General features: G+C 34.8%; 1 protein-coding gene across 1 annotated transcript; it reads right to left on the bottom strand.

Moving 5' to 3' along the window:
* Nucleotides 1–1,070: 1,070 nt before the first annotated feature.
* Nucleotides 1,071–7,285, bottom strand: UBP5 (ubiquitin-specific protease 5). The gene is made up of 13 exons (XM_078967829.1): nucleotides 6,996–7,285; nucleotides 4,501–4,752; nucleotides 4,239–4,383; nucleotides 4,084–4,143; nucleotides 3,904–3,999; nucleotides 3,390–3,803; nucleotides 3,137–3,277; nucleotides 2,893–3,063; nucleotides 2,545–2,802; nucleotides 2,309–2,457; nucleotides 1,737–2,219; nucleotides 1,376–1,649; nucleotides 1,071–1,279 (listed from the first exon to the last, which is right to left on the bottom strand). Exons 1-13 carry the CDS (start codon nucleotides 7,130–7,132, stop codon nucleotides 1,148–1,150), a joined length of 2,712 nt encoding a protein of 903 aa, XP_078823955.1. The 5' UTR covers nucleotides 7,133–7,285; the 3' UTR covers nucleotides 1,071–1,147.
* Nucleotides 7,286–26,343: the final 19,058 nt, after the last annotated feature.

Genomic DNA, 26,343 nt, shown 5'->3' with positions numbered 1-26,343 from the left:
AATTATATATTTATAGAAACAACTAAGAGTTTGAGTTCAGTATAAAAGTTTTAATTTCAATATGAATTGTCATATTTGTAGGCTATGTACGCTCATGTCAACTATATAAAAGTTGGTTGTGCACGTGATTCATACAAGTATTAGAGTTTTTGTTCCATTATGGATTTGGTTTCTTTTATGTTGTAAGCTTTTGTGCTAGATACATAGAAAATCCTTGTGCATCTTATTTATACCACACACGAATGTTCTTGAAGCAGTGGTGAGCACTGAGTAAGACTGTGCGAGCCAGCTCTGGAGACAACACTTGTGTGGAAGGAAACATACACCTTCAATATTAGCCGCAAGACAGTTTGATTGGAACGTTTAGGTACGACGTCTACTGTATTATCGGCCCCCCTCTACTTATTTGTAAATTATGTACGTTGTATATAAATTTGATCTAAAAATACAAATTTAATAATTTTCATTTTCGAAAAGGGACTTATGGATTTTGTCTACGTGTATGCCTCCAACGTGATGTTTACTTCTAAACAAATAGTTATCGAACACAAAAATTCAATCCGTTTCATGAGATGAACCCAACAAAAAAACCAACTTTATTTGAAGTAGACGTAAACGAGAAGTTGTGACCTCAAGTCAATGGTAGATTAAGATCACATTTGTTATTCTGACCACATATCAATTTCTAAATTTCCACAAATCTTATAATTTCAAATAATTTATTTGTATAAAAAAATAAGTTTGTTGAAAATGATGTTAAACTAGGAATTTAAAGCACCTTGGCTTTACACATACACATACACAAAGATGTGGTCCTTAGTTTCATAAAGCCTAAAACTCTACAGAAATCACTATACTTCACAATTCACATAACCAAAAACTTTCCAATTTGGAAGTTTGAATTATTTTATCTATAGAGTTGTTTTTTTAAAAAGCAAATCCACTTGAAATTCTATCTCACCATCTATACCATTTCTTTTTCTTTTTATAAAGATCGAGAATGTGTTTCCTAAAGAAAGATAATGTACTATAAACCCTAAACCCTAAAACATTTAGTAGTTTTAAAACAGTTTTTTAAGATCTAGTAGAGCACATGTTTTTTATTATTAATAATCTTAATATGTTATACAAATGTGGGTTTTAACTTTTAAGATCCATTGTCATCGGTTTTGACCCTTCTGTAAAAGAGGACATAAGCAGCATTTGACTTGACATCATCTTCATTAATGGCTGATATATGGCTATCATCGAAGTTATACCACCGGTTTTCATCAATAAGCTTCACAACATTAATGAAAAAACATGTGATTAAGTAATTAGTTGAAATTTATACAAAAAAAAAAAAGAAAAAGAAATTACAAGATCATGAACTGACCTTAATATATGCAGTATAGTGACCACTTCCCATGCCACCATAGTGATTTGTCAACGCATAGAGTTCATACACTTGACGACTTGAGTTGTTTTTATTAGCAACGTATTTTGTCAAGTCAAAATCATGAATTGGAAAGTTAACAAATGTCTCCAGCTTATGCTTCATGGATCTGCTATACGAAAACCTTTTCAAATGGATCACAAGAACTTCCGGAAGCCTCCATAGATCCAACTTCTTACTCGCTTGCCTTCTCTCTTTGCATTGTGGACAATACCTTCATTCACCAAACCAAAATGAAAATGAAAAAACCCCAAGGCCATTCATTCATTCATTATTCAAGGACAAAAGAGTAATTTCTTACCACATGTCTTCAGGTACCAAAGGCTCCTCGCGTAAGAAAGCTTCCAAGCATGTGTACAAAGAGAGAGGCTCGGTTCGTGTTTTCTTTGTGGGCCCGTATTTATAAACTTCGGGTAATTTTTCCAAGTAATGTGTTTGGTATTTTTTCAAAAGCTTTGGGGACCAATCGATGAAGAGGAGTATCGACATTGATGATGAGGGGAATCTCACGGTTCTTTCTTCCCCAACGGAAAGATCGATGCACGCGTTGTTTCCGTCGACTAATTTTAACGGAAGTTTTCGTGATTCCGATTCCGTCTTGGAATCGGAATCGTCATCGGGTTCGGAATTAGAGACCGGTTCTGTTCTTAGCATGGGAGAGAGCATTGTGTGGACGATTAATTGTATATCGCCTCTTGTGATTGTTGCATCACATGAAATGGGAAAAACAAGTGGGGTCCCGTATGCCTTCCATCCCGTTGTGCCCCGTGCATTTCCCGTTTCCCTTAAATAGATTATAAAAAAAAACATAATTAGAAAACAAAAAAAAAAAAAAAAAGGTAAATTGCTTTGTATTTTAATGACATGACATACAGCTCTTGGCGACGATGTATCAACTGGAGAAATTTAGTATTTTTCATGGACTTGGGGATCTTATAAGCACTGAGATGATCATCGTCTTTTATGGAGGATAATGACATGAGAGGATCTTCCAGAAACCGGTGAATCAAGTGATTCCGTATCTGTGAAAAACAAAAAAAAACAATTTGATTTAATTTAATTTAAACAGATAAATGTAATATGTTATGAGTTGTGTTTTGACTTTTGACCTCGACTAGAAAGACTTTTTCATTGTTTTTTAAAGCACAAGCAGTGGAAAGTGCTTGAATCAAGTCCTTGCAACGTCCCTGTTTGGGTACTGTTACAGTTACAGTGGTGGGCACTGCACTTCCATCACAGCTGAATACTGTCACACTCATTGTTCGGGTGGTGGTTGATTGAAGTGGCAATGAAAGATACATAAATGGGTCGAATGTAACCGAGATCTTCTCACATACAGGACAAACCAAAGTTGACTTATATTGACCCTGTTCAATAAAACAAATAAACAATTCGATCAAATTAAATGATATTTAATTGTATTTATCAAGTGTTGAATGAAAATTGATGATGCTCACTTGGCAAACATCCACAATTATCGAATCATTTCGAGCAATGTGATTGGCCCAATATTCATCAGCAACTTCTTCATCAGGTCGACCATCTGCATCTCTGGATTTTATGTAAGGCTTGTGTTTCACACGGTTTAAATCTTCATGTAATCCATCAAGCAAAAAAGCAAGAAGCTCCTGATATGAAGCAAACATATAAAACATAAACAAAATATATTTCATTAGAGGCTAAATGCAAGAAATAGTAAACCTGAGAATCATGCTGATTGTATCCACTAAATTGTGGTGCAAAACGAGCAAGCTTTGCTTTGAATTGCCTTGGAGCAAATGGAGTTCTTCCTGGTGCCCATAACTTCCTGAGTAACTCACCAAATGCTAAAGCTAACTCACCCTACAAAATACAAATTGCAAAACCAGTATTATATTAAATAGTTAATACAACTAAAAAAAACTAATCAAAAATAAAAATATTAAATAATAGTTTGGTTAAAAGTAAAACTTACCACCATTCCTAAAGGGTTATGCCAATTGATCTCTTGGTTATAATCTTCTCTAAAGTATCTAGCAAATTCTGGTGTATGAACAAGACACTGAATAGCACTATTCATGAAGCAAGTGTTTCCAAAATTTAGCAATCCAGTTAGGCCACCAGAAGAGCCACGTGTACTGACACCAACACTGACAGGTGTCTGTGTCTGTGTTTGTGTCTTATCTTCTGATTCTTTGATGGCAGAAGACAAATTTTGAAGTTGTGATAATTCTGAATTGTTGTTTTTTGGAAGATTCTTGCTTGCTGAAAGAATTGGATAGTTAGTTTTAGAAGGCTCTACAAGTCCTGTTGACTCGTTTTTAGCAAACCCGTTTTCTTGAACATCGTTTGTACATCCACCACCATTGTCAATGGCTTCCACCAAGATCTGTATTCAGAAAAAAAAATAATAATGAATAAAGTAAAACATGTTATGTAATTAATGTCTGTTATCTGTAAAGATATCACTAAAGTCTAAAGTAACTCACATCCTGATCCATTTGTATGTTGGCATCATCAAGGGTTTTATCAAGGTCATTCATCAAAGCATGTTTTCTGTGGCTGTAGTAATCCCAAATGCTGACCTGGCAGACCACGGGTAAAAAGAATAAAGAATTATAAAGAAAAAAAAATATCCAAAAGTGAATAAAAATATATAATTCTTTTACTTGCTCCGAATTAAGCTGAAATATCTCACAAGCCTTTTTGTGTAGTGTGCCAATCGTTTCCTGCTCAAAATAGTTAAAATCTTATCATTTTAATTAAGGGAGTGAATTATTTGTGAATTTTAATATTAAATAATAATAATAATAAGTTTGTTTACCTTTTTGCTTATTCTTATGGCACATTGGTCGCCTTTTGGCATTAAATGTAGGCGAAGGCGTAAAGGGTAAACTTCTACAGATAATTCGGTTTGACTTTGACCACAACTTATCACTTTTCTATCCAATTTAGGCCCTCCTCCATACCTGTATTTCAAGAAATCACCTGATGTTTGCTTGTGTATTTCTTGTAAAACAGCTAATAATACTTTTTTTTAATAATATTTCAGCAGGATTTGGAACAAAATGTAAGATAAAACTAACCATGAACATAATTGATTCCAAGTTTCTTCAGGGACCAAAATGTAATCAGTGTGTTCTACCAGTGTATCATGGAGCTCAATACCCATGGTTGAATTTGTAGATGCTGCTTCATAAATTAAATCAGAATTGTCAATGGTTGATGGCCTTTTTGGAGTATTTGAATTGGCTAAATCATGATGATCTGAAGATGATCCTTCATTTGTGCCACCTGTCTTGTTTTGAGTAACATAACTTATCCATTTCTCCCACCATCTGTCAACAAAATGTTTAGAGTAGGCATATCTTTATTTCATAAAAGGATAACATTTATCACAGAAAAAGCTATTTTATATCTTAAATAGATACATTAGCATATTAAATAGAGTAAACAGTGATGGATTTATAACAGCTAATTGAACTACTAAAAAACTCCTAACACCCATGGATCAATTATCTTGCTGATTTATTGATAACACAGTTTTGTACTTATGTGTAAACTGAATCTAATAACACTCTAATGGTTTTGTTTACGTTATTCTTGCCTTGACCAAAAAGTCAATAAATTCAATCATCAGCCCAAAAGTTGAAGTTAAAATCATGTTTATGAAGTTCAGCTTCAGAAACTATAGTTTCAAAAACTATACAGAATTCATCTAATGATGCCCTAATTGCATTTGCGCATAATAATTGTGGAAATAACTGCATGGACCTCAAATTTAAAAACATGAGATTGCTTTTGTTGACACACCCATGTAAATTGGATACTAAAACCCTAATCTTTTTTAACACTTTTACATGCTGCCTAAGAAAAGAAAAAAGTTCAATCAAGGTAATGTTAAAGTGGGAATCATGCTCTGTGTGGATCAGGTTTGTAAACTATTTAATTTGCACTAGTTCTTACTCGATTGAGAACTAAAAACAACACATTATAACTATGGAATTAACTGTATGGATCTCAAATCAAAAACCTTGAAGGAGCCAAGTGACAGAATTGTCATGGTATAGTTCTTATAGGGACTTAAAATGTAACATTTTGGATGAAACAAATATTGATGCTAATGAACTTTTGGCAATTGACTAACAAATAGATCAAAGAAAACCGTGTTTCTAACTACAAGCCAGATCAAATTCATCTCCAATCTAAAATTTTTGCTTTTACATATTTTGATTTAACGAAATTCTCACAGAAAAAAAAAGGGTAACAGAGAGACATCTCTCTCTTTCTCTCTTGTCTCCATCTTTCTTTGTGCTTTACTCGGAAATAGATTTCCTTATAAGAGTTTCATGTTACATAAATGCCCATTTAAATGAGAGAAATAAATATTACTTGAAAAACATATGTTATGAATTGCGAAAGACAAACTAGATATCACAAGAAAAGCAGGATCATAACTACAGTAATAAAGCAAATGAAGACACAAAGAACAAGAAAATCTTTGTATGCTATATTTCCCTCGCAGTTAATGCAAGGTTCAACTCTCCCCAATGTAAAAAAAAAAACAAAAAACAAAACAAAAAAAAAAACAAAAAAAAAAAACTAAAAAGTATTGCACTTTCTTTATCATTTTACCTTATATGGGTTGCCGCTAAACTAATCTGACACGCAAATGTAACATGATTTGGTGCATGCAAGTTGACATTGTGGTGTGATAGGGTTCAGAGTGAATCTAATAGCACTCTCATAGACTTTTATGCACATCTGTTCACTTTATTCTTCCCTTGACCAATGTAGAAATTGAGAAACATTATTCCTAGACCTCTCACCTCTGTAGTTTCCTCTATCTATCTTTCAAGAGCCTAACAAAGCCTTAATTGCATTTTGCACATAATAATTATGGAATTAACAGCATTGGATACTAAAAGTCTAAAACCCTAATCCTTTTTAAACTACTACATGCTACCCAAAAAAGAAAAAAAGTTCAATTAAGGTGGTGCTGAAGTGAAAAACTATGCTCTTCATATGAGCTTCACAAACTATCTGATTATGCTCTTCATATCAGCATCAGGTTTCATCTAACTAGGCCTTAAGGAAACACGATAACTATGGAGTTAACTGTATGGACCTTGAATCAAAAAACTTTGGACTGCCTTTCTAGTCACACCTATAAACTGGATACCAAAACCCTAATCGTTTATACAAGCAATACATTCTACCCAAAAAAGCAAAAAAGTTCAACCAAACTAATGTTGAAGTGGAAAATCGTGCATAGATGATAGATCAGCTTCCGAAGACTGTCTAGTTTGCACTAACTCTTACTCATACCAAAATTCAACAACTACAGCATCGGGAAATCATCTAATTAAACCATAATTCTAGATGATAGTTATCAGATTAACTGCATGAACCTCAAAATCGACAGACATCAGCCTTTCTTTTCTCGAAACATCCCCTTAAATGGAAACCAAACCCCTAATTCTTTATGCCGCTACATTCTACTAAAATGACCAACAAATTCAATCATCACCTCGACAGATATAGATACGCGATTTAAAGAGATAAATAGTATCAGTCTTACCTTCGACTAATTAAACAAAACGTATCGCCTACTTTGGTTAGAGGTTCGGCTGCCATTGATGTGGAATGTATGATCTGCATCTCTTCCTCCGGTGAAAGTTCTCTTGAACTAGCGCCCTTGGCTGAAACGTCCACCATACCTTCTCTCTGTAGCACTTTCTCACTCCAGAAAATAAGAAGGGGGGTTTTCAAGGGTTTTGATTTTTGAAGTCGAACGAGACTGTGTTTCTTTCTTGCTTATGTCTGTGACATCTGAATTTCTACACGAAGTTGTTTTCTGATGAAATGAAGAAAAAAAAAATGTCACGTGAACTTTCTATTTTCATTCTTTTTAACAGCTGAACTACCTAAAAATTAAAATATATTTGTGCAATTTAATTTATGGATATATATTTATTAGGTACAAGACTCATCTTATATATATATATATATATATATATATATATATATATATATATATATATATATATATATATATATATATATAGGTGGGTTCAATTGAGAAAATAAAAAAGGTTGATCATTCATTTAATCTAAGTATAAAAGACACGGTGACAAACTTGTAAATATCGTAATAACCTTCAATCTCAAATACGTAACTATAGAGAATTTGATACTTGTTCGTTCGTTATCAAAGTTTTTCCTCCAACCTTCAATAATCATCCAGATTTCTTCAACTAAACCGGAATTTCTTCGCTGTTCATGAAATTGGAATCGGAGTTCTGGACTCGCAATCACAGTCGACATTGAGGGACTTAGAATCGGTACTCACAGGTTCCCAATCGGATTTTCGGAAATCAAAATCAAATTGAGAAATCGATCAGAGATAGGATGTCGCATCTGAAGTCGAAATCGGAAGTATATGATGATTTGGAATTGATAACTTGATGTTTTTAACATTTTTAAAATAGTTAACTTGTTTGCACTCCAACTGTTTGATGAAATGGATAAACTAAATTACCATGTTATATTCACATATGAATATGTTTTCTCACCTGAATCAGTATATGATTATTAAAAACACAAAACAAATATGCAAGTTTGTATGTTATTCATATGTGAATAACATATAAAAATTATATATATTTGTCAAAATACCTTCAATATTCATAAGTGAATATATCTTGTAATATTGATATGTGAATATACTGTGTAATATTCATAAGTGAATATATCATATAATATTCACAAGTGAATATACTCTGTAGTATTCACATGTGATATACCATGTAATACTATGTAATATTCACATATGAAATATCATTTAATACTCATAAGTGAATATATAATCTAATATTCACAAGTGAATATACTATGTTAATATTCACAAGTGAATTCATCGTCCAATATTAAAATATAAATATACTATGTTTATTATATGTTAGATTCATATATGAATGATACTTAAATTGTAAAAATAAAAAAATAAATAAAAAAATCATAATTTTTATTCATAAGTGAATAACGAATATACTGTAATAAAACTTGATGCATTGTTATTCATTTATGAATAACGATAGCTGAAAATATTAAAATATATATATATATATATATATATATATATATATATATATATATCTTAAAACTATATCAATATGGATGTCTATTTGTAAAGAATAAAAAATCATGAATTTTGGTATATTTAAAATCATTTTTTGATAAAAATAGCTTATAAAAATAAAAAATAAAAAAACGAAAAAAACTATGTTTTTGTATATATTAAGGTAATGATTAGCATAGTTTAAGGAAATATGTTATGTTGGAAAACACATGTGCATTCGTTTCCCATTTCCGCCGGTACGTTGGAGCCTTTTGCGGCAAAAATAAATGATTGGCTGAGAATGATTCCCCCATTTTCAACCTTTTTTTTCTCAATTGAACCCTCCCCTATATATATATATATATATATATATATATATATATATATATATATATAGAGAGAGAGAGAGAGAGAGAGAAAGAGAAAGAGAAAGAGAGAGAGGAAGGCTCATTTGAGAACCTATAGTTTCCTGCTAACTAAAAGATGAGTGTTAGATAAAAAAAAATGATGATCAAGATGTATTGTGGTATTTTTGTAAATAAATAAAATAGTAAAAGGGCGGGGTTATATTAATAAAATGTCATTGAAGCTATTTTAAGGATAATAGAAAATGACTCAGGAATAAACCGATTAGATCCTTATTCCACGAACCAAGAGCGGACGATGTGACCTTCACCTCCGTCAGATGCATCGCCGCCGCCTACACCTCCATCAGATCGTTCTGTCAAATGTCGTCGTTGCCGCCTTTGATTCCGTGAAATCGACTTCTCTCGTATACTTCACTTCTCTCGTATTCTTCACTAACTCTCCCTATCATCCTCCTCCCTCCGCCCTCCAATAACCGGCCCTCCCTGTGATTGAATCAAATTTCATCATGGTTGCTCTATCGATCTGATAGATATGGAAATGACCTTCCGATCACATTTTAGGTTCACCTCAATTTATCTCGACTGAACCGATTCACCCTCTGATGTAAAAGAATCACTTGGAAAATACTCCAATGATGGGATCCATATGACTACCGATCAACTACACGATTTGTTGATGGGTTCCAGGGCGGCGATGGTGCATCAATTTCAAATATTGAGTGTATACTGGAACACGTTCTTCACAAAAGGTATCTGATTACTAAAACAATTCACTGACTCTAATCTACGGTGAAATTGAAAAAGGATTATGAATTTGTTATCCTGATGTGATTAATCTTCAAATTCACGCTTAGAAGAAATCTTACAATTGTGGTTGAATTAACATATTTGGAGAATAATTTAAGAACTAGTTGTTTAAATTTAAATGTTTGGTATGAAGATTATAAAAACTGATTATTCAGATACGTAACCTCATCTAGATTAACTTGGTATCTATACATGTACATATTTTTTCCACATAGTTGTTTACTAACTTGGTATATATACATGTTGTAACGACCCAATTTTCACAGCCAGAAATTTCATTTTCAAATCAACACTTTGGAAAATATTTGGAAAATAAACATCATCATTTCATAAACATACTTCATGTCCGAAACCAAAACATAAAAACAACCATAATGTCAGAGTACAAATCCCAGAATATCTCGTAGTGCGGAAAACAAAGAGCGTGTGTGTGATATGCAGCTACCACGCCAGCTCCTTCCCCTTCGCTGAAGAGGCAATTGAAACAATAATTGAAAACCGTAAGCACGAAGCTTAGTGAGTTCCCCCACCGTACCACATACCAAACAACCACATAATATACATATATTGCCAACCATATATGGGTGCCCGACCTACCCCTTCGGTCCTCTCGAACGGATACTGACTAGCATATCTGAGTGTTGGTCTCCCTTTCGGTCCTCTCGACCGGATACTGACTAGCATACCTGGGTGTTGGTCTCCCCTTCGGTCCTCTCGACCGGACACTGGGGACTATTTCACCTCTACCAATATCACATAACATGTATCACATAATCTATCTAGCATGGTTGGGCATATCTGCCCCTTCGGTTCTATCGACCGGTATTCTGGGGACTATTTCCCCTACTGCCACTAGCACATAACATCATATCATACTAGCACATAAACATAACACAGGTAGTAGCAGCCCTAGATGAATATCACAGAGACAATCATCTAAACATACACTCCTACTAGTGAGCTGACATTGTGGCCTTAGACCCACTGCTACTGGAAGGTAACTCACCTTGTAGTAGCTGCTGAACTGTGCGGGAATCCTCTGACTGTTATCGCCACTGCTGCTTCGGAAATCCTCCGGCTATAATTCCCACAAAACACTCAGTCAAAAACTGATATCTATTCTTAGGGTAAAATGATCATTTTACCCCTGACCAAGTCAAAGTCAAAGTCAGCTTCTAGTTGACCTGACTCGCCGAGTCCTTATCCTTCCATTAGACCTCAAACCCGTCTTTACTCGTCGAGTTAGGCGATGAATCGACGAGTTTTCCTTTTAAAAGAACACCGACTGAATCCACATCCGACTCGCCGAGTTGAATGAACAACTCGTCGAGTACCATGAAGATTGCCTTAGACTCGTTGAGTCCGTTCATGCACTCACCGGGTACTATGAATTCCCATAACACTTTGCTTAGTCAAGAACGTTGGGTTACTCCCCGGGACTCCTAAAAACCCTTCCACACTCAACTGGTCCTTATGACCCTTACTGATATGGGACCAAAACCCCTATACTCTCCGAGTCCAGGAATGGACTCGCCGAGCCTATCTCATTCCTTACCAAGAACTTCGATTTATGATGTACAACACTTAACCAAATGATAGATCCAGGTCCCTAAACTTGATCTAGCACCTAAAGTTACAAACTTTACGTGCATGCATGGGACATAAGAGCTTAAAAGGCTCTAAAATGGTTCTTTTGTTGCATAGGGCCTTCCTTGGTGTAAAAAACAACCTAGATCTGACTTGTGGCTCATAAAATGACGTGATACAGAAGCCCAAACCCCCAACCATGCTTGCAAACGTGGTTGGCCACCAAAAAATGGCTTAAAAAGCCCTAAATCACCTCAAAGAGGGATCTAACAAATGAATGAGCAAGGTTCAGACTTTATACCTTCCAAATACTGCAAATGATGAACTAAACTCGAATCCTCCAATCCCCTCTTGATCCTTCTATACTCTCCTTCTTCCTTGAGATCAAAACTCACAAGAATCACTCAAAAAGCCTTAGATCTTCACAAAAACGGCTAGGGTTTGCCATGAGGAGCGTGTGGGATCATTAAGGGGAAAAGGAGGTTACATAAGGTCGTTTAAATAGGGTGCAACCCCCTGGATTAGGGTTTTTGTCCAAGCAACGGCTACTCACGGAGTTTGGGACCCAACTCGCCAAGTCCGCAGCTCAAACCCCACGCCTCATCCCGCTTCTACTCGGCGAGTCAGTCCTTCGACTCGCCGAGTCCAAGGCTAAAAATGCAAAAATTGTTGGATTAGTGTCTAAGTCCATAACTATTTTGGTATGTACTTGACCCGATGGTGCATAGTCCTTTTAGGTTGTCTTCACCAAAACAACTTGATAGGATGAATTATGGAGAGAAAGGATTAAATATGATTTATTAATATATTATGAGAATAATATATTAAAGCAGAAATCATATTTTTTAATTAATATTAGTCAAGAATTAATTAGAACTAAGTTTGTGGCTAAAAGAGATTAATTAAACTTAAGGAACTAGAATTGTAATTACAAGATAATTTCAATTGGGCTATGGATTACCTTATAATATAAGGTTGGACGAATTCTATGGGGAAACCCATTAGAAATCGTCAAAGGCTTATTAAAGAAGGGTTCATGGGTTGCTTAAAGCCTAAGCATCCAAATTAGGGTTTCCTTGTTAGATAACCTTAATAGCCTCACTATTTAAAGGACCCTTAAGCCCCAAAAACGTGGAGAACTAATTGGTTAGGGTTTCCACACGTTTTGGGCAGCCTCCTTCTCTTCTCTTCTTCATCCTCTTGCTCTTGGTGTTTGTGAGCCATTAGAGGGGTGACATTTGTGACTCTGAGCTTTCTAAAGTCATTACAAGGAGGAATTGTGATTGTTATTGCTACATAACAATCAAGGTAATATCTTAAACCTATTTCTTATGTTAATATGATTACTTATATGCTAGAATTAGGGTTTTAAGTCTTGGATGAATAACATGTATAATAGAGAAACATATATCCAAGCATTAGGGTTTGTATGAGCACATAGGATGTTCTTATGACCAAAACCCATCAGTGGTATCAGAGCCTAGATTGGTTTCTATTGTATTGATGCTTATTTGATCGAAATCAGCACTGAAAATCGAAATTTTTTGCTTCTGAGTGTTTGACTCGCCGGGTCACTTGGTGAACTCGCCGAGTCAGCTGTACTCGACGAGTCCAGGTCCAGACTCGACGAGTCAAAGCGTCTGACAACTCATATTCGCGATTTTCTTCTTGTTTTGGCTTTGGATAATTACCATAAACATGTTTTGTTATAAAATCCGAATTTTATCAATATTTGGTGATTATCTTACTTAAATAGAAGATAATTGTCAAAATTTAGATAATCATTTGTTTTATTAGATAAAGTTTGATTATTTGTAATTTAGATTTGAATTATCTTATGAAAAAGTTTTAATTTTTCCCCTTTAGGTTTTATAGTTTAAATTTGAACTTAACTGTTTTGTTTTTGAAATTTAAATAGTTAAAACCCTAATGTTTTGAAATGTTTCAAAACTTGCCCTCAAGTTTTGGAATTTAAAAGTTTAATTTAGAAATGTTAAATTCTAAAACCCTATTATTGTTTTTGAAAAGTTCATAACACACCCTTATGGTTTTATTAATTAATTAAACTGTATAATTAAAGGAGGTTTAATAAATCCATGAAGTTTTTGGTTTACAATTTAATTAAATTAAAAGTATAATTATTAAATTAGATCACCTAGTATTTTAAAAGTGTAAAATACACCCTATACTATATATAACATTAAAAGTCTAACATTATATATATGTATAAGTAAAAGTCAGATTTACCGTTAGTAGGCCTCATTCACGAAGCTGATCTATAAGGGGTGTTTAAGGAAATTGCCTATAAAATGGCGATTGAATGGGTATCCACTCTTACCCACCGCACTCTTGACTAGTGGAGGGTCGTTAGCCGAATGGGTAGGATAGGACAAAACCTTCCATTATAAGTATAATGAAGTACAAAAGTAACTAAATGTTTTACAAATTCCCAATCTTAGTTACTTTAGGCAAAAGTGAATTGATGCAATTCTATGAAATTACATTTTGTGCCCTTGCGAAGACGTTAGTGGAACGTGTGTGGTTTACCAGCACACTAAATGGTTCTAAGTAGGGCTGTAAACGAACTGAACGTTCGGCGAACCGTTCGTGAACTGTTCGGCAGGAAGTTCGTTTATGTTCGTTTATTTAATAAATGAACGAACATGAACAAAAATTATCGTTCGTTTAGTTAAATGAACGGACATGAACAATGGTCTCGTTCGTTCATTTATGTTCGTGAACGTTCGTTTATGATGTTCGTTTACGTTCGTTTACGTTCGTTTATGTTCGTTCGTTTAAGTTTATTTATATTCATTTATATTCAATTAGTTTTTATTATATTGCTATATTATTATGTTCATATATGTTCAATTGTGTTTTTTTTTTTATCTTTGTTCGTTTATGTTTGTTCGTTTATGTTCATTTAGCATGTTCACGAACATGAACAAAGTAATTTGTTAAACGAACGAACACGAACAAGAAAATCTCGTTCGTTTATCCGTTCGTGTTCGTTTGTTGTTCGGCTAACTTAAACGAACGAACATGAACAAGACCTTGTTCGTGTTCGTTTGGTTCGTTTACAGCCCTAGTTCTAAGCAAAGGTATCAAAGGGTGACTCGATGTTTTTCATAGTTCGGTGGAGCGTGTGTGGTTAACCGGCACATCGAATAGGTGACTGTAACATGTGGGGGCACCATGTAAGTTTGCATGGTTATTCACACCCGCTTTGTGATCCTCGGTATCCCAGTCACAAACAAGAGGGGCATATCGAGATTTAAACATGCCATTGAAATTTTCAATGAATCTCAAAGGATCTAGGAGTTTTCATAGATTTAAAACTTAAATTTCTTTTTCGTTTTTAATGGTGGAAATTAGTGAATCGTCATTCACTTACCTTCAAATATTTTGCAACTAGATTACAACATCCCTTTTCTAGGTTGTAGCGTATTGTGTTGGGTCCTAGCCTTAATATCTCATTTGGGTGATTTATTAAGGACTCGATCGATCAACTAACTTGAATTTGTTTTCTCCCGTTTTGTAGATGTCAAAGTACGACAACTATGGTCTTCCCAAATCCCGTGGAACAAGCATTCCACATGAAGATGATATTCCACGATTTGATCGAGGAACAAGAAATCATACTTCATTTCCTCCTCCTCCTCCCGTTGTTCTCCCTAACCCACAAGATTGAAGAATTGAAAGGTTCAATGTCACTAAAGCCCTATTGGAAATGAAACATGAAGATGGTAAACCCGTGTGTGTCCACATTCTAGGAATGAAATCACACATAGATAGGTTGATAATGTTGGGTGCGTCATTCCCTGATGAGTTGGCTATAGGCTGGCTTCTACAGTCACTCCCTGAATCATATAATGAGTTCAAAAGAAAGTATTATATGATGGATCATGACACAAGCCTCATTGACCTAACTTACATGCTCATTGCTGCTGAATCAAAAATGGTTTGGCAAAGCAATGAAGCATATTTGTTGGGAAAGTCAACCAACCATGCTTCCGAGGACGTTCTAGGAGAACCGACCTGCGTTTTCTACCAAGAGAAAGGGAGTTGGATACAAGTCTGCCATAAGAGCTTGAAGAGTCCAGAAGATGGGAGAGTCAAAGAGTATGGTTGTGCTTCAGGTAAAATCCACTGTCTAACTCCATTAAGTTCCTATTCGTTGATTATTAATACCTGATGTGATAAGATTGCATTTGAATGTTTTGCAGGATCAGTGAAAAGAGAGGAAGCTTGATGAAAGAGAAAAATAAGTCTGATCACAAAGAAACGGATCTCGATCGCATGGATTCGAAGATTAGATTTTGAGCTTAGAAAGTTATGATAGAGTTGTTAGGAATATTCAAATACATAGTCTTTCAGTTCATTTTGCATTGTAAGGACAAATGTTTTCCGCTGCTTTTATGAATAAAATAAATTTTGATCTGACTCATTTATTTATTTATTTCCTTGCAATAGAATCGTTATGAAAAATTGATGTTTGCATATTTCTACAACGAATGGATGTGATTCTTAATTATAATAATTGTGGAAATGTCGAGAATTTACCAAATAGGGAGAGTTTCTCATCGCCCAAGTTTCAATTGGATGGAGATTTGGAATCATACAACAAGTATTGCATGATGAATGAGAAGTTTCATATTTGAAAGTTAGACTAATTCATTGACAAAGTGTCAAGTGAAGGACTAGGAGATCGAGTACACAAAGTTGTGTGTTGATCAAGTCTACCACAAGAGTAACAAAGATATTTGTCATGATTTACTAAGGTTAAGTAAATAAGATTACACTTATGAGATTAAGTGTAATTCTTAGTTGATTGAAAAAGTTCAAATCAATAGCAGAACGAATAAGAAGAATCAAGTAGGCAGAAAGATAAAAGTTTCTCTATTCTAAGAAGAAGAGAGTACATTTTATTATGTTTTATGATAAGTCTTAATGATTAAGAACCATATCTCAATTGATCCTTTAAATGAGTCTTAGTGCAATTGTATGTCTGAAAAGAGGAATCAAGAATTGAAGAAATGGTTAAATCAAGAAGTCAATCATACTTCGTTCCAAAACAAGTCTTAGAGCTAAGATTGTGACATTGAGTGACAAGTCTTAAGAAGTTCTATAACATTCACCAAATGTGGAAAGTTGTGATGTCTTGGATAAGACAAATATCAACTAGGGCCAATTTTGTGAAGTGTTTTGATAAAAGCTACACTAACTCTTGAATATTTGTTTGTCAATAAATGTTTATTGACAAGAGAATCTTATATGCCAAGGAGTCAATAGGTGTATTAATGGTCTTGAAAGGTTTCAAGAACAAATCAAATTAAACCTTATCGAACTTCACTAGCACACGACTTGAGGTTTACAACCTATCGTGTTGACATTATCTTGTTTTTACACCGTTCCAATCGAGTTAATTATGCATGTGAGTTATATGAGTTCTCATTTGAATGCATAAACAGCAAGGACCTTAACCAATGAAAAGTACATTGATAGGAAAGGGTGAGCTGCTTAACTGCTTGGAAGACATGATGGGCAGCCGTGCTACCATAAGGCAAGAAATCAAGATTAAGAAAGTTCGGTCCATATGAGTTTGAATTTGTCGTAAACTTTGTTTTTGACAAATTCACATGGATAAGAACACATACACCATTAAAATCTAAGTGTTATAAGATTCCCTCCTTCATGAAAATGACTGTGAGGAAATGCTTTCACTAAGAAAGATTTTAAGAAGATAATGATTGTGAAATTGTATTCTCGAATTCGATTATGGTTACGGTATCCCTTTCCATGATTCGAATTGTGAGATTTGACAATTAGTCTTAATTATTTAGACACACATATGAGCTATCTAAAAGAAAAGTGTATAAGTTCAAGAAGCCCTGATAAAGGATTATCATAGCATTAGGTATTAGAAACATGAACTTAAGAAATTCAATAAGTATTGTTTTCTGGAAGTTAAGTTGGTTTCTTAATACATGTCAAAGCTAGTGGGAGCATAAGTGTTATGTTTATAATAATCATCATGAGAGTGGGAGCATAAATGTTATGATTGTATGATTATTACGGCAAGTATTGCAAGTTAGCAATATTAATTATATGAAACAAGAGTCATACTTTGCAAAGTTGTAAGGGTTGAATAGTTGTTTTTCTATAATTAAGGGAGAGAATATTATGCTTCATTTCAAATCTAAAGGCTTAGGTTGTGGAATGTTAATAAATTTAGTCAACGATACATAGTGTGTTCTTAAATTCCGATTATGATTACGGCATTTCTCTTCATAATTCGAATTATGAGAACGTAGCACGAAAAATATTATGGCAGAAGATTGATAAAGTACCAAATCTTTATGTAAGACATTATGCATCGTGTCCCATACGCTTCCGGTATATGATCGATTGCAAATGCTATAATATTTGACCATTCTAAAATTTTCCAAATGTCTAGCGCATTTAGAGGGAAAAAGGACAAGAATCGGTTTTGACTAAAATAATTAAACAACTATCAAAGGACAATCCAAAGCTCGCTGAGGATTGGTCGCTTGTGAGTAGTTGGAAGTATAGTATTGGATGGACCATATCGACATTATTATGAATAGAAAAGATTCTATTAAAAATGAGTTGTCATATGAAAATATGGAAACGTTTCCATATTGGGAATTGGATATTGAGAATCAATGTCTAGATTAGAAACTTTTATGAAAAAAGGATGTTCAAAGGAATGTACTTTGAGTGAAAGACATCACATCTAAGGAATTGTCTTGTAACAATCTTCGAATATAGGACTTTGTAATTTCGTTGGCAATAGTCATTGTGACTTTAGTGCAGTGACATTACGAAATGATCATTGCATAAAATGTTAAAATCTAACATATTCTATAAGTGGCAAGAATTTGATATTCTTTCACTTGTGAAAAGGATTGGGAGTTGTGAAATGAGTATGATTGGAAATGTGTTCATTTGATCTATTTCACAAAGTAAGAACCATAGGTAAACATTGGGTGCATGTTAAGAGCATGGGACAAGTATAGTTATAGTTCAAGTAAGAAGTTGATTAACCGAAACGACAAATAATGAGTAATCAATATGGTGATAAATAAAAGGTGTTTTATTTATACTCAAAGGTTTGAGGCCATATGGGATTAGTATTATCCTTGTGTTTCACCTTGCATGTTTTGACTTCCTGAATAATTTAATTGGTTAAGAACAGTCAAATTATTTAAACGGACCACAGTCGTTCATATGTTGGCAGTAGGTATGAATGAAGACTATCGTGAATTGGTGTGTGGATTGTCTAAAGAGCATTAGACATAAGCAAATGTTCGTTGCAATGTTCACGAGTGCTTATGAATATGATTTGAGCATTAGATTAAACCCACACTCACTTGGATCACTTCATGGATTTTATCACGAGTGATTGGTGAGACGATAACATCTTATATTCTTGAAACCAAGATGTGTGAGTTCTATCTTGCGAGTCGGTTGCACATTGATAATATGTAAATGCACCAGTAACTCGGTGTTATAAAACATATTGTTGTGTGTGATTTGGTGAGTGAGTGCAAGCAAGCATTAAGTCAAATTTTATCTGTTCCTTTTATCCAAAGTAGGATGAAAGCGATATTTGTGGGCCCTTCGATGATTTAGTGATGACACCTAAGTGTTTGGCCAAGTCGGGACTAATTTGATGTGTTCAAATTGTAGTCTGTTGTCAGTCGTCATAAATTGGAAATCGGGAAACAATACATAGACCGAGAGAGAATGATTTAGATCCATGTCTAAGTCTATACGATATCTAGAATGGAGGAATATATGATCCCTTATCTAAAGGACACGCGTATCTGATAAGATCAGACTTGACAGCGGCTTTAGAAAGCTACGATTGCAGATCAGGATCTGAAGTCATACGCAAAATAGTTGTTAGACTTATCCAAGTGGGAGACTGTTGGATTAGTGTCTAAGTCCATAACTATTTTGGTATGTACTTGACCCGATAGTGCATGGTCCTTTTGGGTTGCCTTCACCAAATCAACTTGATAGGATGAATTATAGAGAGAAAGGATTAAATATGATTTATTAATATATTATGAGAATAATATATTAAAGGAGAAATCATATTGTTTAATTAATATTAGTCAAGAATTAATAAGAATTAAGTTTGTGGCTAAAAGAGATTAATTAAACTTAAGGGACTAGAATTGTAATTATAAGATAATTGCAATTGGGCTATGGATTACCTTATAATATAAGGTTGGATGAATTCTATGGGGAAACCCATTAGAAATCGTCAAAGGCTTATTAAAAAGGGTCCATGGGTTGCTTAGGGCCTAAGCATCCTAATTAGGGTTTCCTTGTTAGATAACCTTAATAGCCTGACTATTTAAAGGACCCTTAAGCCCCAAAAACGTGGGGAACTAATTGGTTAGGGTTTCCACACGTTTTGGGCATCCTCTTTCTCTTCTCTTCTTCATCCTCTTACTCTTGGTGTTTGTGAGCCATTAGAGGAGTGACATTTGCGACTCTAAACTTTCTAAAGTCATTATAAGGAAGAATTGTGATTGTTATTGCTACATAACAATCAAGGTAATATATTAAACCTATTTCTTATGTTAATATGATTACTTATATGCTAGAATTAGGGTTTTAAGTCTTGGATGAATAGCATGTACAATAGAGAAACCTAGATCCAAGCATTAGGGTTTGTATGAGCACATAGGATGTTCTTATGGCCAAAACCCATCAAAAATAAATGAAGATTTATTAATAGAGTACGTACCAAGAACCAGGTGCTACAAATCTCCCCCACTTATTTTAGACTTTGTCCTCGAAGTCAGCCGCATGATTCTGAAACAGCTCGGGGTAGTGCTCCATCATCTCATCCACCGGCTCCCAAGTCCACTCCGACCCCTTCCGGTGCTTCCATTGCACCTTCACGAGTTCTACTCTTTTATTCCTCAGATCCTTCGACTTCCTGTCAAGGATCGCTACAGGTCACTCGATGTAATTCAGGCTGCCATTAACCTAAATGTCCTCCAAGGTTACCACCACCGTATCGTCCACTAGGCACTTCCACAGCTGAGAGACGTGGAAAGTGTTGTGGATCTAACTGAGCTCGGCTGGCAGATCCAACCGGTACGCCACCTTGCCCACCCGAGATACAACCTTGAACGGTCTGATGTACCTTGGGCCCAACTTGCCTCATTTTCTGAATCGGATGATGCCTTTCCATGGCGACACTTTCAGTAGAACCATATCCGCAACTTGGAATTCAAAGTCTGAACGGCGCTTGTTGACATAACTTTTCTACCGAATCTGTGCAGTCTGAAGCCTGCTCCGAACTTGCTGAATCTTTTCGGTCATCTTGAGCACTACATCGGTGCTCCCCATGACCCTCTGGACAACCTCGCCCCAACATATCGGGATCCAACACCTCCTTCCGTACAACATTTCGAAGGGAGGTCGATCAATACTCGTGTGGTAGTTGTTGTTGTATGAGAATTCAACTAGAGGAAGATAGGTGTCCCAGCTACCACCGAAGTCTAGCATGCATGCCCGCAACATATCCTCTAGAGTCTGGATGGTTCACTCACTCTGACCATCTGTCTGCGGGTGAAAAGCGGTGCTAAAATGCAGACGAGTGCCCAACTCGTCATGAAATTTCTTCCAAAAAATGGAAGTAAAACGCACATCCCTATCTGAAATCACAGATACTGGCACCCCGTGTCGCGCCACTATCTCCCTGACATAGATGTCGGCTAACTTTTCGGCCGATATGCTCTCGTGAATTAGAACAAAATGGGCGCTCTTGGTCAATCGATCCACGATGACCCATATCGAATCCACTCCTCGTGCGGTCCTAGGAAGCTTTGTGATAAAATCCATCGTAATATCTTACCATTGTTGGATTAATGTCTAAGTCCATAACTATAATTGGTAAGACTTGACCCGACCCGGCATGGTCCATTTGGGTTGCATGGCATCATGCACTTGGATAGACTATAATGAGAGAAATAAGACACTTATGGTTATTAATATATTATAAGTTCTAGTATATTAATAATAAGAATAATGAGATTATTTAATTAGTATTGATCAAGAATTAATCTAGGATTAATTAAGTGATCAAAAGAAGACTAATTAAATATATGGGTTGATTGTACAAATCATCCATACTTATATAGTGGGCTAATGCTCCATGAATTATCTAGTTGGGCCAAAACCCATATGATGCTCCATGGATGCTCCATGGTGTATTTGAACCCATGGATCCAAGGAAATGGAAAGTCATGACAATTAGATTTTACCCTAATTGTATAACTATATAAGCATCTTATTCTTGAGGAAAATCGGCCACTAGTATGATTCTAGAGAGGGCTAGCCGATTTTATGAAGTGTAGAATTCTCTCAAGTTATTCCAAGTGTATTTGGTGTTGTGTGAACCATTTGAGGTGTCACACTTGGGGAACTAGGCACTCAAGCTTCATGAAGACTTTCTACATCAAAGAGGTATGTATTCTATCTTGTTATATTGATAGTTTTGTATGCTAGATTAGGATAATACCTTGGATGTTCATATTTGCATGTATAATAGAGAAAACATAGATCCAAGGTATTTAGGGTTGCATGTACACTTAGGAGTGTTAGAATGCTCATAACCCAATAGTGGTATCAGAGCCTAGGCTTGTTTTCTTGTTATACTTGCAAATGGAGCTGAAAAATCGAGTTTTGATGCTGTTAGCCCAGCAGACTCGCCGAGTCCATGAAGGGACTCGACGAGTCCAAGGCAAAATGCATCCAACTCGCCGAGTTGTGTTCGTGCACTCGACGAGTTGGACCCCAGACAACATATTTTCGAGGTTTTTGGCTAGAAATGGACTAGGAACATTACCCTAAGTTGTTTTTGAACTTATAAACTTGTTTTTTAATGTGGTAATGTTCATGCTAATCCATTTTCAAAGATAATTGTCAATAGATTCATGTTTTGTATTAGTTTAAAGGTTAGACTAATTACATGAAAAAGTTTGATTTGAATTATCTTGTTCTTATGAGTTGCTTAGATTAATAGAAAAGTTGAATGAAATAGTTGTTTTCAATCCAAATTAATCTAAGAGTTGATTCTAAAATATGTTTTTGTAACTTGTCCTCAAGTTATATGAAAAGTCACATTTAAGTTTCATAAAACTCATAAAAGTTGGCAATGGTTACAAAAGATGAAGAGTCTTGTCCTTAAGTTATGGAGGTTCAAGAGTCACTTCATTAATAAATAAATAAATAAAATATGTAACCATAATTAAATCGATAAGTTATAAAATAAAGAAAAGTTAATTCTTTTATTAGTTTAAAGTCTTCCATAACTTGTCCTTAAGTTATGGAACTTGAAGAGTTTTTGGATTAAAACTACTTTAAACACATAAGTTATGTAATTAATTAGTTTTGAATAGTTTCAAAACTTGCCCTCAAGTTTTGGAATTTGTAAAGTTTTCTCATATGAATACTTTAATTCCAAGTTAGCCCTTAGAATTTTAAAAGTTAAAATTCAACCCTTATACTTTATAATATTATAAGTTAATAATATATATATATATATATATATATATATATATATATATATATATATGTATAAGAGTAAAGTCAGTCTTACCGCTAGTACGCCTCATTCACGAAGCCGGTCTATAAGGTGGGTATAAGGTTGTTGCCTATAAAATGGCAACTTAATGGGTGTCTACTCTCACCCACCGCTTGCTTGACTGGTGGAGGGTCGTTAGCCAAACGGGTTTGACAGGACTATAATTCTCCCTTCATTAAAAGTATTAATGATAAATACTAAGTAACTAAACTCTTAATAATACCCAATCTTAGTTACTTAGGAAAATGTGAATAAGGTGCTAATCCATGAAATTACACTTTGCACTTTGTTTAAGTCGGTTAGTGGAGCGTGTGTGGTTAACCGGCACACTAACTCGTATTTAACAAGGTAGGCAAAGGGTAACTTAATGTTTATCATAGTATCGATGGAGCGTGTGTGGTTAACCGGCACATCCATTGAGGGATAAACACTTAAGGGTACCAAGTAATTTGCATGGTTACTTCGCACCTTGTTTTGTGATCCTCGGCATCCCATTCACAAAACCTGAAGGGCACACTCGAGATTGAAACATGCCATTGAATAGTTCAATGAATCTCAAAAGATCTAGGAATTTCAAATCCAATTAAAACCTAATAATACATTTCGTTTATCTTGGTGGAAATTGGTGAATCGTCATTCACCTACCTTCAAATTGTTTTATAGCTTGAATTACGGCATACCTCTTCTAAGTTATAAAATAGTTTGTTGGGTCCTAGCCTTAATATTTCATATTGGGTGTCATATTAAGGACTTTAAGATCAACTATCTTGAATACCTCCCAAAACATGTCTGGTTTAGACATTTATGATCTTCCCAAATCTCCTGAAACTAGTGTTCCTAAATGAAGATGATATTCCAATGGAAATCATACTTCTTTCTCCTCCTCCAATTATTCTCCCTAACCCACAAGTTCTTGAAAAGTTTAAGGTCACTCAAGCCCTATTGGCAAGGCAAGGTCTAGGTGTGATCACATCTTGGAGATGTAGTCACATATTGACAAGCCGGGAGAGAAGGGTGTCAAAGTCTTGAGAAAGTTGTAGGTTTAACTACTTTCTAAGTCACATAGTGAGTTCTTTTGGAACACCTATGAAACAGACTATGACAAGACCCTTAATGATCTTATCTATTTGCTAAGATCAACTTCCTGAAACTTGATGGACATTGATAATAGTGACACAGGAAATACAGAAAAAACATTCTCTTCCCAATGGAAAGGGATCGGCCATAGTCAACTCGATTGACCAAATGGTAAAGAGAAAAGTCTAAGTCTGTGATAGTCCCGTGTACCATTATCAAAGGGTCCATATGTTTATATTGCCAAAGAAAGGGTCATTAGTTGCGAAGCTGCCAAGTTTACCTAAGGATGTTAAAGTCAATAAGTTTGACTCTACTTCAGGTAAAGTCCACTAATCTAACTCTGTTAAGTTTCTATTCTGAGATTCCTGATACATGATGTGACTGGGTCACATGGTAATGTTTTAAGAATCAAAGAAAAGTAAAGGAACTTAAAGAAAGAATATGCTGAATCTGATCGCATAGATGGATTTCTATCGCGTAGTTTGAAAATCGGATTCTTGAGCTACTTCTTAGGAGTTATGAGATATTGCTAAGGAATAGATAACAACAGGTTTTCATATGGATTGTAAGGATAAGTTTTTCCGCATAGTTTTAAAATATAAGAAAATTTTTATTTTAGTTATTTTAAAATATCCTTACAATGGCATTTGAGGAAAAATTGTTGCTTATATGATTCCATTAATAGCAAGAGTGGAAGTATGAAATTGATTCTTTCATTTGTGGTAATGTCTAAATTTATCAAATAAAGGAAAGATTCTCATCACCCATGTCTCAATTGGACCGGAACTTGGAATCATGCAAGGTGTATAGCATGATGAATGAGAACTTTCAAGTATTGGAAAATTAAGACTAATTAGTTATTCACATTGATGTGTGAGTCAAGTAAAGGACTAAGGGATCGAGTACATAGTCATGTGCACTAATTAAGTCCACCACAAAAGATTAATAAGACTATTCGTCATAGTTTACTAAAGCTCAGTAAATATGATTATACTTACAAGCTTAAGTGTAACTCTGAAACATTGGAAAAGGTTCCAACGTATGGCAGAGCGAATAAGAAGAATCAACTTAGGCAGAAAGATAAAAGTTTCTCAAATCTGAAAAGATGGGAGAGTACTTTAGTATCAGTTTTGTGATCATCTTAATGATTAAGAAACCATATCAAAATTAGTTTTCTAAGGAAAATCTTAGTGCATTCTTATGACTAAGAAGAGGAACTTGAATTGTTGAAGTGGTTAAATCAAGAAGATGAGTCATACTTCGTTCCAATACAAGTCTTAGAGTCATACTCCAAGATTGTAATTTGAGTGACATGTCTTTAAGAAGGTTTAAAACACGTGTCAAATATAAGAGTAAAAGTGTCCTACTCTTGTTCATTTGAAGTTGGTAAGTTGTGATGTTTTGGATAAAACAAAGACCAACTTAGGCCAATTATGTGAAGTGTTTGTCTTGGTTAGAATCCACACTATCTCTTGGATGTTTGACAAGGGAGTCTTATAGGTCAAGAGGACAGTGGGAGTCTTAAAAGTCTTGAAAGTCTCAAGAACTAATCAAGAATAAAACCTGAAGTTCTTCACTAGCACACGCCTTAAGGTTTATAACCTATCGTGTTGACATAGTCTGTGCCCATTCCAGTTAAAGTTGAGTTCTTAGAGTTCTCAATTGGTTGCACAACAACTTGGAAGCAATAGCAGGCCCTTGAGCTGCCAGGTGGCAAGAAATTAAGATTGAGTTCAGTCCATATGAGTTTGGATTTGTCATTATCCTTGTCTTGTGACTATGGTTTTTGACAATTCACATGGATAAGAACACATACACCATTAAATCTAAGTGTCATAAGGTTTCTCTCCGATTCATGAAAATGATGGTGAGGAAACACTTTCACTAAGTAGATTTTAGCTAGATAGCAATTGTGATATTTGTATTCTCAAAGTCGTTAGTGGAGCGTGTGTGGTTTACCGGCACACTAACCTGGACTTGTGAAAAGTAGCAAAAAGGTCTAACCATTATGATTACGGCATCCCTCTTCATAATTGTTTAGATATGCAAGTGTGCTATCTAAAGGAAGGTGTATGTTTTTGATAAAGTTTTATCAAAACGATCTAGTATTAGAAATCTAAACTTTGGTAAGAAAGTCAGTTGATTTCTGAGTACATGTCAAAGCTAGTGGGAGCATAAGTGTTATGCTAATAATCATCATGTTAGTGGGAGCATGATAATTATGATAAGTATTGCAAGCTAGCAATGTTAATTATAGAAAACAAAATGTTTCAATTGGGAAAAGTTGTTTTGCTATAATTAAGGGAGAGGAAATTATACTTCATCTCAAATCTAT

The sequence above is a fragment of the Lactuca saligna genome, chromosome 8, assembly GCF_052625555.1.
Source record: "Lactuca saligna cultivar CGN05327 chromosome 8, ASM5262555v1, whole genome shotgun sequence".
Taxonomy (NCBI): Eukaryota; Viridiplantae; Streptophyta; class Magnoliopsida; order Asterales; family Asteraceae; genus Lactuca; species Lactuca saligna.
Note: the sequence above shows the minus strand (reverse complement) of the source record. Positions and strands in the feature narration are given on the sequence as shown.

What these genes read in the sequence shown, in the direction of transcription:
- UBP5 (XM_078967829.1), bottom strand. Translation starts at nt 7,132, where the DNA reads ATGGTGGACGTTTCAGCCAAGGGCGCTAGTTCAAGAGAACTTTCACCG. An exon ending in TTCAGCTTAATTCGGAGCAA is followed by an intron (nt 4,000 to 4,083) that starts GTAAAAGAATTA and finishes GTGGTCTGCCAG; the next exon opens with GTCAGCATTTGGGATTACTA. An exon ending in TAATTGTGGATGTTTGCCAA is followed by an intron (nt 2,803 to 2,892) that starts GTGAGCATCATC and finishes TTTATTGAACAG; the next exon opens with GGTCAATATAAGTCAACTTT.